General features: G+C 36.8%; 10 protein-coding genes and 1 non-coding gene across 11 annotated transcripts; 4 read left to right on the top strand and 7 right to left on the bottom strand.

Annotated features, from left to right (window-relative positions):
* Positions 1–36: 36 nt before the first annotated feature.
* B0P05DRAFT_588049 (nucleotide-diphospho-sugar transferase) lies at positions 37–1,449 on the bottom strand (the record flags this gene model as incomplete). Its single annotated transcript, XM_051582633.1, has 5 exons — positions 37–149; positions 193–356; positions 400–661; positions 708–856; positions 908–1,449. The coding sequence occupies 5 exons, from the start codon at positions 1,447–1,449 to the stop codon at positions 37–39; spliced, it is 1,230 nt and encodes a 409-aa protein (XP_051433782.1).
* Positions 1,450–2,211: 762 nt separating this feature from the next.
* B0P05DRAFT_472080 (P-loop containing nucleoside triphosphate hydrolase protein) lies at positions 2,212–3,680 on the bottom strand (the record flags this gene model as incomplete). Its single annotated transcript, XM_051574655.1, has 2 exons — positions 2,212–2,735; positions 2,798–3,680. 2 exons carry the CDS (start codon positions 3,678–3,680, stop codon positions 2,212–2,214), a joined length of 1,407 nt encoding a protein of 468 aa, XP_051433781.1.
* A 1,008-nt stretch (positions 3,681–4,688) lies between these two features.
* On the top strand, positions 4,689–4,871 carry B0P05DRAFT_472020 (ribosomal protein L34-domain-containing protein; the record flags this gene model as incomplete). Its single annotated transcript, XM_051574653.1, has 1 exon — positions 4,689–4,871. The coding sequence occupies one exon, from the start codon at positions 4,689–4,691 to the stop codon at positions 4,869–4,871; it is 183 nt and encodes a 60-aa protein (XP_051433780.1).
* A 46-nt stretch (positions 4,872–4,917) lies between these two features.
* On the bottom strand, positions 4,918–5,986 carry B0P05DRAFT_472151 (dihydrouridine synthase-domain-containing protein; the record flags this gene model as incomplete). The annotated part of the gene is made up of 3 exons (XM_051574657.1): positions 4,918–5,225; positions 5,270–5,921; positions 5,966–5,986. The coding sequence occupies 3 exons, from the start codon at positions 5,984–5,986 to the stop codon at positions 4,918–4,920; spliced, it is 981 nt and encodes a 326-aa protein (XP_051433779.1).
* A 226-nt stretch (positions 5,987–6,212) lies between these two features.
* On the top strand, positions 6,213–8,702 carry B0P05DRAFT_638252 (Dolichyl-phosphate-mannose-protein mannosyltransferase-domain-containing protein; the record flags this gene model as incomplete). The annotated part of the gene is made up of 6 exons (XM_051583683.1): positions 6,213–6,371; positions 6,403–6,519; positions 6,567–6,581; positions 6,636–7,018; positions 7,067–7,132; positions 7,178–8,702. The coding sequence occupies 6 exons, from the start codon at positions 6,213–6,215 to the stop codon at positions 8,700–8,702; spliced, it is 2,265 nt and encodes a 754-aa protein (XP_051433778.1).
* Positions 8,675–10,199, top strand: B0P05DRAFT_597493 (uncharacterized protein; the record flags this gene model as incomplete). Its single annotated transcript, XM_051583156.1, has 4 exons — positions 8,675–8,817; positions 8,886–8,981; positions 9,023–9,093; positions 9,152–10,199. Exons 1-4 carry the CDS (start codon positions 8,731–8,733, stop codon positions 10,197–10,199), a joined length of 1,302 nt encoding a protein of 433 aa, XP_051433777.1. The 5' UTR covers positions 8,675–8,730.
* Positions 10,200–10,563: 364 nt separating this feature from the next.
* On the top strand, positions 10,564–10,938 carry B0P05DRAFT_579822 (60S ribosomal protein L37; the record flags this gene model as incomplete). The annotated part of the gene is made up of 3 exons (XM_051581965.1): positions 10,564–10,584; positions 10,618–10,753; positions 10,799–10,938. The coding sequence occupies 3 exons, from the start codon at positions 10,564–10,566 to the stop codon at positions 10,936–10,938; spliced, it is 297 nt and encodes a 98-aa protein (XP_051433776.1).
* A 352-nt stretch (positions 10,939–11,290) lies between these two features.
* On the bottom strand, positions 11,291–12,250 carry B0P05DRAFT_472061 (guanine nucleotide binding protein, alpha subunit; the record flags this gene model as incomplete). The annotated part of the gene is made up of 3 exons (XM_051574654.1): positions 11,291–11,363; positions 11,406–11,903; positions 11,949–12,250. The coding sequence occupies 3 exons, from the start codon at positions 12,248–12,250 to the stop codon at positions 11,291–11,293; spliced, it is 873 nt and encodes a 290-aa protein (XP_051433775.1).
* Positions 12,251–12,717: 467 nt separating this feature from the next.
* On the bottom strand, positions 12,718–13,193 carry B0P05DRAFT_450041 (Rhodanese-like domain-containing protein; the record flags this gene model as incomplete). Its single annotated transcript, XM_051573873.1, has 4 exons — positions 12,718–12,763; positions 12,812–12,969; positions 13,016–13,093; positions 13,137–13,193. Coding segments are annotated over 4 exons (339 nt in total), but the record flags the coding sequence as incomplete, so codon positions are not given.
* A 517-nt stretch (positions 13,194–13,710) lies between these two features.
* Positions 13,711–14,588, bottom strand: B0P05DRAFT_597490 (uncharacterized protein; the record flags this gene model as incomplete). Its single annotated transcript, XM_051583155.1, has 4 exons — positions 13,711–14,092; positions 14,133–14,218; positions 14,263–14,296; positions 14,467–14,588. 4 exons carry the CDS (start codon positions 14,586–14,588, stop codon positions 13,921–13,923), a joined length of 414 nt encoding a protein of 137 aa, XP_051433773.1. The 3' UTR covers positions 13,711–13,920.
* Positions 14,589–15,301: 713 nt separating this feature from the next.
* Positions 15,302–15,372, bottom strand: B0P05DRAFT_t54. The gene has a single exon. It is a non-coding gene; the product is annotated as a tRNA-Gly (tRNA).
* Positions 15,373–15,780: the final 408 nt, after the last annotated feature.

Raw genomic sequence — 15,780 nt, 5'->3', positions numbered from 1 at the left:
ATTTTGTGTTGGAAATGAGACGAGGAAGATTAAACCTTAGTTTTTCTCTTCTTGTATCAATTTTTGTTTGGCAAAAGAAACCATATTTTCGATAGCGGGTGGATCAATGTATCGAAGTAAATTAATAGTACAACTGTTTCTTTTGAAATCTATTTGTGGGTGAGTGGACAATTATGGTATTTTTCAACTTACTATAATTCTCTTGGTAATCACATGTACATCGGTCCATAAGTTTACTTCCAAAAGGACAATGAGTAGCAGCAGCATCTGTAAATCCAATATTATTAAAGAACTTGATTTCTTTCTTTTTTAAAAACATGGCTGCTGCAATTGTCTTTGCTGATCCATCTGTCCATCTATAATAGCATGAATAGGGTTGTGATGGAACAACATCTTTACCTTTCGTAAAAGAAACCACCCACAAGGTCAAGATAATGAAAATAGGCCTTGTATTCCTCGGATCTTAAATACGCTATACTGACTAACTCTTGGTCTGGCCATATATAACAGAAATTGTATTCATGTTTTCGGTTCATAAGCCAAGGCATAATGCCGTCTTCAATAGGCACAATCATGTTTGCATTCTCTCGAATGTATTGTAGTGAAGCTGGCCATAGACTAAACACAGAACCAGGGTTCTCCTTCATCGTAACAGTAAATCCTCATAGGGTTGTTAATAAGACTTCATTGACTTATACGTTTCTTACCTAATTTCCTATTCCCTAATTTCATGGCTACAAAGGGGTCATGCACAGAAGACAACATATCACATGCATACACAGTGCCTGCCTCTACACGCCATACATATTCCACTGTATCAAACAATGAATGATGAAAAAACAAGCCTGTTTGATATCTATATCGATCACAGATAAGAAAATCCGGTTGTGTATACATCCTAGTTTACCTCATACGTTGACGATGATATAGACTATATGAGTTTTGGATGCCTAAAGCAACCATTCGCTTCACAGCATTTTCAGCTCGATGTGAGTCAATCCAGGCTGGATAATGCCACGCTTCTAGATCAACACGCCCAAAATATACTTGATCTGGATCATTGGCGACTTTTCTAATATATTTGATAAATTCAGGCGTAAATCTCTGGTGATTTAAAAAGATCCAAGGATAACTCCCATTGACCTGTTGACTATTAAATCGATCCTCAATACTGCGCATTGTGGCACGGGCATCTTGCAGTTGCTCGTTTCTGACAAACATATATATTGCACCTTTGACAGGCACACCATCCCATACATTACTCTTGAGATGTCGATCACTTTCTGTGTGTTCAAATAGATAGTTTACTTTGTTACTTTCTTTTGACTGACAGAACCTGTTTAGTAAATCCAAGTCATAAGAGACATCAGGAGAAGTTTTGTGTACTAATGCCACCAAGGCAACACTGATCAAAATCACTGATACAATTATTTTTACAAGTCTTTTCATACTAAACAGAATAGAGAAAAAAAAGAGAGAGAGAGAGAGAGAGAGACATCATCCTTTTTATTCAAATAAATAAACTGGGTATTTTTATCTTTACTTTTTTAGCGTAAAGAATGTTAATTGAATATGCAATACATAAATAAATAAATTTAGTCGAGATCCATTGGCTCATATTCCTCATCGAACTCTTCACTCGTAATACTGTCACTGTCGCTTAATTCTGTGATTGTAGGTGATTGGCACAGTGTGCTCTTTTGATATAATACTAATGGACCTGATAGCAAACTAGAATGTATAGATGAGTAAGAGGTCATTTAGGCATAATATAGGTTCTTACTTTTTAGGTTTGTCTGACAAGACAAAATCGGGAATTGTGTATTTCGATTGACCCGGTTTTTGTTCCATGGGAAGCATTGTTCCATTGACATTGAGCATATGGATGCGAGGAGTGGATGTAGTGTTGATACTGGTTGCATTTCCCCTTGATGAAATAGGAGGAGTCATAGGTTTAAAGTCAGGCTTCATAGTAGAAATTAACCTCTTTTTTAAATAATGGGACTCAAAGTCGTCTGTATATGACCTTGGTCGTTTCTTTGTATTGTAATGCGTGGGTGTAAGGAGTGGCAAAATCTGCATAGTGTAATGATCAAAGAAGAAAAAAGAAAAAATAGAAAAAAGGCAAGGCTTTATAGTGTCACATTCGGCCATTGAATTTAGTTTTCTCGCACTTTCCTGCAAAATATATATATATATATATATAGAGCATCACTTCTTCAAGTGTGTCACTCTTCCCAAGCACTTTGATTTGCCTTCCATAAATAATATTTGAGCTCCCAAACGCAAATAACAAGGTTCATACATAAATCGAAATGTACATTTGCCTTGTCCACCCGAATGAATGGCATGGTCTTCTTTCTCGTTTGTGACTGATATCACTCGAGCATGTTGACGAATGGAACCAGAATGAATCATACCACACGTACCATGAAACACACCTGTTGCATGAAACAAAACTACCAATTCAGCTTCAAATTCAAAATAACTTTCAGGCTGATCTGTGCCCAGCAAAACCATGCCCTTATGAATCTTCCAGTCGGATGGATAGTCTAATGCCATAGTAGCTGTTTGACCACAATGCACAAAATGAACAGGAACTCGATGCCGATGAATGGATATCACATGAGCCTTGACATAGTCTCCTTTTGCATTAGGTCCTAAATAATAATCTTGATGGTCTTGGATGTTGACTCGACCTTGGCTTAATACACCACCCACAACAGTGCCTACATCTAAGACGGTATAAGCCATGTACTAAGCTCTCTCTCTCTCCCCTCCTCCTCTTATAGCTTACCTGGCAAGGAATACACTTCCTCTATTTGAAATTCAACGGGTTCTTCTAATAAAGCATCATAATCTAAGCGAGTTGGTTTAGGGAGGTAATGAAAGAATTGTTGCAATAAAGGTATCTTGGATCCAGTCACATTCGAGACCATAAAAATAGGCAATTCTGGCCCCCTTCTAGCAAAATGAGAAGCACATGTCACCAAATCGTTTTCTGTCTGGACAACCACAGGCACTTTACTCATCCAAGGTGATTTCAGCATACTTAACAAGGAGTGCAATGTACTTCTCAATTGATCCGGTGTCGCAATATCAGCCTTGGTAATCACGACAAACACAGGTACATCCAACATGACAGCAATTGATAAATGTTCTCGAGTCATGTCTGTCACTGCGCCTGCATTTCCTGCAACCACCAGACAAGCGTAATCAGGTGCGTAGCCCATCAGACCAGAGATCGTTGTCCTCAAGTATTTGGGATACCCACATGTGTCTAGAAAGGTGATAATCTTATTGCTGGATTCGCATATTTGCTCCCAAGTACTGACATTAGTGGTGGCATAGTTTACTAAATGACCCTCTGAATCATATCCAATGATTTCATGCGAAATAGACGAACTTCGACCTGACTCTAGTTCATGACGATGCCGCAGTAGATTCAATCGAGCTCTTCCTCGGCCATTGTCTCTGGCACCATGAGCAAGATGGCTGACCAATGTTGATTTACCTGCGCCTAGCCCTCCCACAAGCACAATGCGCAAGTCAGTAAAGTGCTGGGTTTCATCGTCACTCGGTCTTTTTTTGACAAGTATTTCTGCTACTTTTAAATCAATGATGGTGTCCAATTTAAATTCTCGCATGATAGAAATATCGGCTTCTAAAGCAGTGGCCATTGTACGTAGTGTTTGTATGGATGTACACATATCTTCTTGTGTTAAACCTGTGTGTTTTTTTTTAATTTTATGTGTGTACAACTTGAATGTACCTTTAATCGTGCCATCATCATCAACACCAATTTCATAAACAGCTTCTCCATTTCCTTCTGATAATCTAATTGTTTATTGAGTACTCAATCAGTATCATAAAGAAGCCAACCTCCATTTCATTTGAGTAATTAAATGCTCTAGTCTTTCAAGTGAAGGATTGATAAGTTTAAGCTATTGCAACGAATTAAGACTACAGTCATGAAACAAGCCATATTACTTTATACTCTATATTGCCTTGGTCATCAATTTCAGGAGGTAGAGCTCCATAAGGATAACAACGAGTAAGTAAAGAAATTCCTGACTCAAGTGAGTCTTTAGCCATTGTAATAATAAAGAAAGAGAATGTAAAAAGAAAGAGAGAGAGAAAAAAAAAAAGAGTTCGGAGTCTTAAGGATAAATTGGCATGAATATTCCTTATTACTCATATTGGATCATACTTTTATTGGGTGCTGTATCAATTTACATAACAGCTGATGTTGTGTACGCAGTAAAAGTATACATTTGTTGAACTATGCATAAAAAGAAAAAACAGTGGCAATATTCCACTAAATTTGGAAGAAAACTTAGCTTCTTTTATATTTTAACTACATATTCATTTAAATAGACCCACAACGACTGTCTTGTCAGATCACAAAATAAGCCGCTTTAAGCGAGTTACCTTTAAAGGATATTCACTCTCCGATATAAATCGTTTTCTCATTGGTTAGTCATACAAGGGGTGACAATACTCCAAGGGGACTGCCATAATTTTTTTTCTTCTTTACCTTTACACCATGTTCCTTCAACAGTTATGGTCAACAACCACTACACGCTTTGCTTCAGCTGCTACTCTTGCTGCAGCTAGACCTGCTGTGTCTCCCATTCTATCTGCCACGTAAGATTCTGGATTTATTAAGCTAATCTAACAGTTATAGTATGGGTGCCTTCCGTAATCCTTTTACCACACAAATGCGTTTTGTCACTTATGGTAACACTTATCAACCTTCTCAACTTGTACGTAAAAGAAGACATGGATTTTTGGCTAGATTGGCCACCAAAAATGGTCGTCGTGTGATTAACAGACGTCGTATGAAGGGTAGAAAGTACTTGTCTCATTAGATCAGCATTCCTCTTTTTTTTTATTTTACACCATGTACATTAAACCTTATAACATACTATTGCTTTCATGAATTGCACGCATGACAATAGCATGAAAAAGATGTAAAGGAGTATCTGCTTTTAATGTATGCTGGATTTCCCGACGAAAGTTTCGACCCACTCGACCTTTGTATAAGCCCATTAAAGGTCGAATCATGAGTGTAGGAGGAGGAGGATGGTAGTCGTCATTTGGCTTTGTAGCGTATAGTCTATCTGCATAATCCAAGTAATCTTGAACAATCTGATCAACAGATTTGGGTGTTTGGTCATAAAGAGCACAATCTAATTGTTGTAAAAACAAGGGTTCATCCATGACTTTAAAGAAAGTTGAGTGATTGGATTTTACAGAATTACTCTACCTTTGCGTCCAATCATACAGCCGTCTACTTTGTCTAATGCTTTTTGAATACTTTCTACTGTATTGAATCCACCATTGATAGAGACAACCAAGTCAGGGAATGTCTCTACTAACTGATACACTCTTTCGTAATTGAGTGGTGGTATACTTCTGTTCTGTTTAGGTGAAAGTCCTTTCAAAATACATTTCCTTGCATGAACAATCAAATGAGGAGGTGGTTTTGATGTCTTTGTCAATAGAGTATGGACATAGTCATGCAAGAACTCCATGGTGTCTTGATGATCTACTCCTATTCTACACTTGACAGTGACAGGCATGGTTACGCCCATCTTGTCCATGGCAGTCAATATATCAGCTACAGTCTGAGGTGTCTTCATCAAGACAGCACCAAAACTACCATGTTGTACATTAGGGCTAGGGCAACCATTGTTGATATTGACCTCTGCATAACCTTGATCTTGAAGGATCTTGGTTGCTGTAGCCATATCTTCCACATGCGATCCTCCTAATTGGACAATCATGTTGGATCGAGGTGGTCCTACAAACCGATCCAAGTGATTTGCATGGTGAATAATAGCTCGACAATGATGCATCTCGGTGTAATAGTCATAACGATCTTGTCCTGATATAATATGTAGTAGTTCTAAGAATGGCTAACTTTTCAATGAGAACAAAATTGATTTCTAGTCTAACTTACAGGTGTACTAATATCTACCATAGGTGCTACACTTATAGGTCGCTTAAGTCTACAAGCATGTCGCAGCATTTTTCCCCTTAAATAATGAAAAAAGGAGGAGGGGCTTTTTTTTTTTTAAGCTCGGATAAAACTTAAATTTTCTTTGACAAGTGCTTTAATTAAATATGTAAGAAAGTAAACAAAACACAACCATAAAATGACAAGAATGTCTTTTATTTTTACTTTTCTTCTTCTATCTGTAGACAAGATGGATACACTAAAAAGAAGACATCATTTCACACCTACACCAGATTCACCACCACCAAAGTACAGTGATACATTTGAATCTGTTGATTTTTATTGTGAAAAAGAATCCAAGATATTTAAATCAAATCAAAAGACAAAGGCAACATCTTTATATGCGTATGTGTATTTCTTATTCTAACATTGTGATTTAGTCAACAGAATTCATTCGAAAATATCAGCATTGGATTGCTGCTACTCTACTCACACTTATCTCTGTCTGGACAAGATTTCGATTGATTGGTAAAGCAAGAAAAGTCATTTGGGATGAGGTAAGTAGTACTTGTTTTATTATCTCAAACTAACTCATTCGACATAGGCACATTTTGGCAAGGTAAAAAGAAAAAGAAAAAAATTAGTATTGTATGTAAACTGACATGAAGGATAGTTTGGTTCGTTTTATTTAAAAAACGAATTCTATTTTGATGTACATCCACCTTTGGGTAAAATGTTGGTTGGCTTTTCTGGTGTCTTGGCCAATTACAATGGATCATTCAGCTTTGAATCAGGTCAAGCTTATCCTGATGATTTAGATATCGTCACCATGCGTGTCTTTAATGCTGCTTGGGGTGTGATGTTGGTTCCTTTAGCCTATGGTACTGCCCGCTATCTTGGTCTATCGATAAAATCATGTATTTTAGCAGCCACCATGGTCTTATTGGACAATGCCTTATTGACTATCAGTCGCTTTGTCTTGTTGGATTCCATGCTCTTGTTCTTTACAGGTGCTACTTTTTTCTGTCTGGCTGGATTTCGATCCAAGAGAGACGAGTAAGCCTGTTTTAATTTATGCATAGCTATTCATGCTTTATTGTTTAGACCATTTTCATTGGCTTGGTGGGCTTGGATGTTTGGGCTTGGTATGTCATTAGGCTGTGTCTTGAGGTAGGTTATGATTCATCTAGGAGTGTTCTGAAAATAAGCACATAGTGTGAAATGGGTGGGTTTGTTTGCTGTTGCATTGGCTGGTACCTATACACTTGAAGATTTATGGGACATGTTGGGTGATTTACAGATGCCTAAAAAGACTTATTTTTGTCATTGGCTTGCACGTGGTGTGTGTCTGATTGCTATTCCCTCAGTCATTTATGTCGCAAGCTTTGCTGCTCACTTCTATCTCTTGAGCAACAGTGGACCTGGAGATGCCAACATGAGTTCCTTATTTCAAGCCAGACTAAACGGAAGCTCATTCAAGAACAACCCTTTAGAAATTGTTTTTGGTTCAAATGTGACCATTAAAAACGTTGCTTATGGTGGTGGTCTCTTACACTCACATCCTCATATGTATCCTGATGGCTCTAAACAACAGCAAATCACAGGTTATGGATTTAAGGATGATAACAATCTTTGGCAAGTGCGATACCCACGTACGAATGACTCTACGCAAGAACAAAAGACACATGAAAGTGACTCACTTGAATTCCTTCAAGATGGCGATATCATTCGTCTTTACCACTTGGCAACCCATCGCAACCTCCATAGCCATCCTATCTATGCACCCGTCTCCACAAAGCACTGGGAAGTGAGTGCCTATGGTAGTGAAGAAGTAGGCGATGTGCAAGACAATTGGCGCGTAGAAATCGTCAAGGACATGTCTGACAAGGACACAAAGCAGGTGAAGGCTCTTTCTACCCGGTTCCGATTACGCCATATCTTCCTAGACTGTCTATTGGCTTCTCACAATGTACTTTTGCCTCAATGGGGGTTTAGACAACAAGAAGTGGTATGTGATCGAAAGAGTTTGCCCTCGGACCCTCATACGTGGTGGAACATTGAAGACAATCATCACAGTGCATTGCCTCCTGCTCCAGAAAATGCGTATCGTTCTCATTTCTGGCAAGATTTCTGGCATTTGAATGTAATGATGTGGCATAGCAATAATGCACTTGTGCCTGATCCTGATAAAGATGATTTGTTGGCTTCAGGTCCTACTGAATGGCCCTTGGTCTCTGTGGGCCTTCGCATGTGTGGTTGGGATGAAAAGACCATTAAATACTATCTTATTGGTAACCCTGTTGTTTGGTGGTCTTCTACACTGGCCATTGTCTCCTTTGTGATGGCTACAGGTGTCTACATGATTCGCAAAAGAAGACATTTGGTTGATATGACACCAGGCCGATGGAATCAATTCTGCTCTGTAGGCAAATTGTTCTTTTTGGGTTGGTTCTTTCACTATATTCCGTTCTATATGATGGGTCGTATCACTTATATTCACCACTATTTCCCTGCCTTGTATTTCAGTGTGTTTATGGTTCCCTTCTTGCTTGAACATTTTGTAGAATCCATGTCTGTTCAAAAGCGTTATGCTGTTTATGGTATTATGTTTTGTCTGGTCATTGTTAACTTTGTTTACTTTGCACCCTTTTCATTTGGTATGGAAGGTGATATTAAGTTATACGCCAATCGACAGTGGTTTAAACACTGGAATTTAATTGAAAATCGAAACCATTTTTAATTTTTTTTTTTTTTTTTTAACAATAAACATGCTTATAAGAGGTCTTTGGGGAATCCAGTTGACTCCTGAGCAAGACTATGTCATAAAAGTACAGGCTTCTTTTAAGATCACAATGGTAGAATTAAAAAAAAAAAAAAAAAAAAAAAAAAGTAAATGGGATAGTGTATTAAGCAACAAACGTAGGCTAGTATTGGTCAGTTTGAAGGATCGCAACGTACATCGGTCTATATGCAGTTCCAAGACCATCGATTTCTTCTTTGTTCACTTACTCCGAGAAAGGTAAGTGATCTTATCTGAAAAAAATTAAAAGATCTGTATAGATTGAACAACAAGTGTTGAACATCACTTGTTTAGAAGGTGAATCTGTTGTCTTTCGATCCAAAGGACCCAAGTAAAGTCAATAGAGGGTGTTTATAAATGCTTTTTTTTTTTTGCTAATCAGTCCATAGTACCATCCATCTCATGGGAAATTACATTTCTCAAGAAGGATGGGACGATCAAGGTGAAAGTGGTGAATTCATGTCAATCAAACAAACTTTGCCTGCGTATGATATCAATCACAAAAGAGAGAGTATGACTGATAAAGTAATCTATAGGAAGCCAAAAGATCCATGGCAATTGTATGATGATGATGCAGAACACCACAAGCATGAAATAGAAGGGGAAGACGACAGCGATGAGGATAGTTTTAACCCATTTGATATTTTTCAGAACTTAGGTTTAAGCACAAATAAAAAGAAGAAGCAATCTAGTCGACCATTGAGTCACGAGAATACATTATTCAGCCCAGATGATGATTTGCCTTCTATCCCTGAACCCACAAAGAAGACAGGTGCTTCTCAATCGATAAACCATGCTGTGTACCAAGAGAGCCTTAAACTCCAAAAAAAGAGCGAGAAAAAACAAGCGAGAAGAGAAAAGAAACGTCAAGAGCGACTTGAATCAAAGCAACAAAGCAAACCTCAACAAGAGGATACACAAAAGAAGAAAAAGAAGACAACTGAATTATCCCAACACAAACTTATTGGAACAGCTTCACTTTCGGTAAACAACGAGCCTACTATGGTCGATAATGAGAAAGAAAAGACGCAAGAAGATCAGTCTAGTTTAAATGGAAAGGCTACGAACACTGCATCAATGACTAAGAAACTTATTCAAAATAGCGACACTACTATTGAAGATAATTCCAAGCCAAAAGCAATGCATACTCAATCAAAACCAATGAACATTTTGCCTAAAGTCGAGACAAAGGCCATGGATCCTCAATCAAAAGACACAGCCTCAAGCACCAATGCAACCGTATCAAGATACCCAAGAAGACGTGCAACTGCTGAATCAGCTGATAAATTACGAATGATTGCTAAAGCAGATGCTACAGTTGCTGCTTCTGTTCGAAGGGAAATGAAAAAGAAACGAGCATCATCAAATCATCATAGCCAACAACCTGCAACAAAGAAAGTGAAAAATGAAGAGGCCAGTCAAAGTGAGCAACTTTAAATCCCACTCTTAAATTAAAACTCCTCTGAAATGTATTCTGGTGCTGTAATGCAGTGAGCAATTGAATCCTCCTTCTGAATAAAATACATAAAGAATGGTAATGTACTTTTTTTCCCTTGTTCTTTGATAGGATGGACGAGTTGATCATCATCGGAAAGAGATACCAAAGAACCTTAGAGCAACAGATGGATGGATGGATGGATTTTTTTTTGAATTTGGATATATTTGTAACAAACGAGCTAGGATAAAATATAAATTGATTAGACTCATCATGCAGCATGTTCGATAACAATCACTGTCAATACAATATAAAATTTATAAGAAAAAAAAGAAACTCGACAACAAAAATCAAGATCTCTTTTTGATGGAATCCAACTCGTCTCATGTCGAAACTTTGATTGTTAACATGCTTGATTAGACCAAGGGTACCAGCTCATTCGGTAAGCGTCACACCAAAACTCACACTTTGTGTCGTCGTTGTGGCAACCGCTCTTTCCACAAGCAAAAGAAAACTTGCGCTCAATGTGGTTATCCTGCTGCCAAGATCAGATCTTGTAAGTAGTTTCGAGTCATTGAGATGACCCACTAACATACTATAGTCAACTGGTCTGAAAAGGGTAAGCGTAGAAAGACTACCGGTACTGGTCGTATGGCCCACTTGAAGGATGTCCAACGTCGTTTCAAGAACGGTTTCCGTGAAGGTACTCAAGCCAAGAAGGTTGTTACTGCTTCTGCTTAAGTTTTGTTTTGTACCTTGTTTTACAAATAATAAACTCATGTACGTACACACACACACATACATACACACACACATACCAACTATTTTGAAGGGAATAAATATGTACCTTTCTTTATTCTAGTATTCTTTTTTTTTTTCTAAGCATTGGAATTCAATTTACCAATCTTTATTATTATTATTATTTCCTGAAAGTAAATGAAAAGCAGTGATTATTATATATATATGTATATTACAGGTTATATTTAGAAAAAAGGAGTATGAAAAGAGGAGACATATTCCTTTATAAGATACCAGAATCATTCAATTGACTTTGGATAAGTGTTTGTCTGATCCCTCGGAATGTATGGTCCATCTAATAGAAATAAGTTACATTGAATGTATTATGATGTTTACTTACATTGGTTGTCGAAGTTGCTTGTGTTAAACTATGTTTGAATGAGTTGAGTGAATCAAAAAGAATGACTTACTGTGGATAGATTTTTAGTTTGGCTCGATTTGTTTGATTGAATCGCCACAAGATGTATTTTGCTGCTAAATTGACCTTCTTTCCTCCACCATAATCAGGAAAGTATCTTTCTAATGGTATCTTCTTTATCTTTTCCTTAAATATATCAACTTTGTTCAAGAACATAATGATTGTTGTTCCAGAAAACCAACGGCTATTGACTACTGATTCAAACAACACAAGACTTTCCATCATACGATTCTGTCTTGATTCTTCCAGCAAGACTTGATCATATTCTGATAAAGAAACACAAAAGACAATAGAATCTACTGCTTCAAAGCAATGAATCCATTTCTTTCTTTCGGATCGCTGTCCTCCCACATCAAACATATGAATAGTTATCTTGTTGATAGTAAATCTTGTTTCAACAATACCAGTTGTCTTTGATCTTGCATGCACAACATCTTGTTCAGTAGGAACATAGTCTGTCTGACCTATCCGATTCAAATTATCAAAAAAGCTATCTTTGTCAGTTCAAACATTACTAGACTCGTCTGTACTTTACTATGAGGCTGAATCCATCAAATAAAAATCTGATGAATTTGTTTCCAACAAGGTAGCAACAGCAGATGTATTCCAAATAGAAATGACAGCATCAATAAACAACGGGTCAATGCAATCGTCTGTCAAGCGATAGTCCATGATTTTTTGCGCTTCATAATCAAGTTTTTCTGATTGCAGTTGGTGCTCAAATTGGCGCAGAGCGTTTACGATTGTCTGTGCTGACTGAATGATATTTCGAAACACAGTGACTCTCCAGCTCTTTAGTTCTTCAGTTGTATATCCATTTTGATGTATAATCTTCATCTGTTTGAAGATGGTTGATTTTCCTGACTCGCCACTGCCTAAAAGAACATGAGAAGAAGTGGATAAATAGTTTGTGTTTACCTAAGAGTAACATTTTAAACTCTTTTTTTCTATTCTTATCGTCTTGTTCAATTGATTTATCGATTTGATAACTATGAAGCTTTTCATTCTTTTCTTCATTTGATATGCATACACCCATGTTTGTTAAAGAAGATAAAGAAATAGAGAAAAGAAAGAAGGGGGGAAGAGAGAGTGAACAATAAACAAGAATAATAAAAATAATAGCAAAAATAGGAGAGAAAATATTATACAAAAATGAAAGTTGCATGGAAAACATCGTATTGATGGCACATGAACAACACAAATACATACGCAAAATAAAGGGGTCCTCTTTTGAATAAAAGGAGAACTATTCTTTATTTGTTATTTTTTCTTTGTTTTCTTTCTTTTCTCCTTTCCTATTTCTTGACTTTTTCAATATAATCAGCCCAACTTCCGACATAGTTTTGAAGGCTTGAAATCATACGAGTTAGATTTCGATTCATTGTTACTTCTACTTACTTGTCATAGCCTAAATCATAAAGGTAAAATGCTGCTTTTGTGCTACGAACGCCACCCAAACAATAAAGAATGATACTTGCATCTTTTTGAGGCTTTTCAAAACCAAACTTGTCTTGAAATTCCTTATCAGATAAACTCCAGGCTGAACTGAATTGACTCTATACGGCCATTTTAACGAAAAACAATAACAATTGCATCACTTACAAGAGGAACATTTTTAGCGGTTGGAATAACACCGTCTGCTACTTCTTTTTGTTCACGTACATCAATTAATTGATATCCCTATCATAATTAAGAAAAAAAATTAAAAAAAGACAATCAATACCTTTCCTTCTTTCTTCACAATGGATTGAATGTCATCAAAATCAATGATTTTAAAAGGCAATCCTTCTTCAACTCGAGAGTTATATTGACGCTTAGTAACAACATTAAAAGTAGTCAAAACAGGACGCGTTGTTGTCAACAGGTTAGGGCCTGCTCTTCTGAGAAGAGGCAGTGTTGTGCTCTTTGTCGCAAGGTGAATAGTTTGAGCAAGAGCTTGTTGCAGTATTCTTCGAGAAGCCATTCTGACAGTTAATCAATAAAAAAAAAGAGCAAGATGACTAACTTGAAAAAAAAAGTCAGTGTGGGGAAAGTTTAGTTAAAAGAGAGTTACACAGGAATTGCATCTGAGAATGTGTCCATTGACAATAGCATAAAATCAATGTACTAAAAAAAACCCATACAATTTTCTTTCGGTTGGTTTATCAACCAACTTTTTCAACTTGTATACTTTGCTCAATAAAAAACGCAACTTCCTTTCTGTATAGATTCGTTTGTATAATAACACCAGTGGTGGATTCTCTGACTGCTAAAGGCGAAATAAACCCAATCATTGCCAAAATTCTAAATTTTTTTTTACTACGAGCATCAGTTTGGATTTGTAAACTCCTGCGATTTCTTAATATGACACTTTCATTGAACTGACAAAGTCAAATTTAAATATATATATGGTTTGACTTTATAATATGCTTTTAAATAGGCTGATCAAATGACATCAATTGCTAGGCATACTACAAAACAGAACAGCGACACAAGTATGTATGTACTTCTTCATCATGCAATAGATTCTATGCCAAGTCATCTTCATCTTCATATTCTTCATACTCTTCATATTCTTCATCATCTTCCTCTTCACTTGGAACATAATCCTCATTATCGTATTTCTCATTATACGGATCATCCTCGTCTTCATGAACATCACCAGGATCACCAGAATCAATGATTGGACTCTTGTTAAGACTGTTTCTTATGAATAATTATCGTCGTCTTTTCCTCTCACCTTTCTGTAACATTTAATAAGGCTTCAAAGCTACTGATGATACAGCCTAGAAAATCCAAAGTGCCATCCTTGTCATTTGTAGACATCTATCGTTCATAAGTATCATCATTTATGGTTTATTATTACCTACTTTACAGGTAGACTTATGAAGAAATAAAGGGACACTAAGGATGTGTTTATATGTCTTGAAAAATAACAAAGAACCAGATTACAATAAAGTTATGAAGCATAATCAAAGCTGATCATGAACATCAAACGAACAAAAATTAAACTCTGAGCCAAGCAGAGCAAATAATAAGTAGATCATGTGTAAGATAATTATATTGTTGCTTACATTAGGTAATGGGAAAGAGCAGAGAACAGAAGAGTGACAGATATTAGCTCGAGAGCCTGGCTATACAGATGCCGAGTCAAGGAGTTGGAAAGCTGTAGTTTGACAAAAGTTATACAGCACATTTAGTCGGAAGCATGTCAAGCAAAAGGCAATGCTACCAAATATGAATCCTTCCTCTTTTTTTTATATTGTTTTGACAAACAACCTGGGTTTTTATTCTGCAGGATTTATAGTGCTATTCTATTATGCTTTGAAGAACTTATTCAAGGATGGAAAGCATGCAATTTTTTTTTTTTTTTTTTTTTTGGTTTAGGAAATCATTCAAAAGCACCAAACATTTATGAGTGCGGCTGTGAAATATATCTTTCTATTTTCCATTCATCTACTTAAAACTATATGTTGGAAATGGATATGATCTGTCTTCCTGACACTGAGTTCAGTCCGTGCTCCCAAGTCACCTCTGGTCTTGTTCTTCTGGAATGGTTGCTCCTCCTGTTGCCTCCTCTCTCTACACCTATCTGGGTGTAGTTTGATTCACTTTTTATTTTTTTCTTTTCCTTATTTTACAACCCTTTTTTTTTTATACCTTTGTAATTGTTTTTTTTTTTTTTTTTTTTTTTTTTTTTTTTTTTGTATTCTTTGTTCTAGTGTTAGTTTTCCTTACTCTCACTGCTCTTATGACTAGACATTTGCCCCATAGGGATCAGTCTTACAAGTCATGTAAAAAAAAAAATAAAATCGTTTGCCTACTTAAAACTATAGTTGACGAATTCAAAACCTAGCACTTAGAGCATATAACTTGCAATGTTAAATCACCTGCTTTTTTGAAAAAAAATGCGCGGTCGGGGAATCGAACCCCGGCCCTTCGCGTGGCAGGCGAAGATTATACCACTTAACCAACCGCGCGGGCATGTGCTCTTTTTCCCTTTGGTTAAATCACTGCCTAAATATCTACGTCGCGCTTCTGGCGCTAGTTCGATTCTGAGCAAGACCACGAGTTTTTTAATGCAAGTCGTTTGCTGGTTAATCCCGTGCTGTCGTAATACATCGAATCCGCTTGGGCCTGGGAAACCCACTTCAGTACCTCTGTCCAGTCAAATCCTCCACGCTTTTTCTTCTGCTTGCTCAAACTACTAACTACCTAAAATCTGCTATTTGTATCTTTATTGCCCGACTTATGGGATCGTCTTACAATAGTATTATTAGCTTGATATCTAATAAAAAATTAATATTCACTTTAACCAACCGCGCGAGGTTAAGATGTCGTCTTTGTGGATAGATCCAATAAGTAGCAAAGCCAATAAAACTTGTAAA

Source organism: Gilbertella persicaria, assembly GCF_025201335.1.
Source record: "Gilbertella persicaria strain CBS 190.32 chromosome Unknown B0P05scaffold_25, whole genome shotgun sequence".
NCBI lineage: Eukaryota > Fungi > Mucoromycota > Mucoromycetes > Mucorales > Choanephoraceae > Gilbertella > Gilbertella persicaria.
This window is presented reverse-complemented; position numbering and strand designations above follow the sequence as displayed.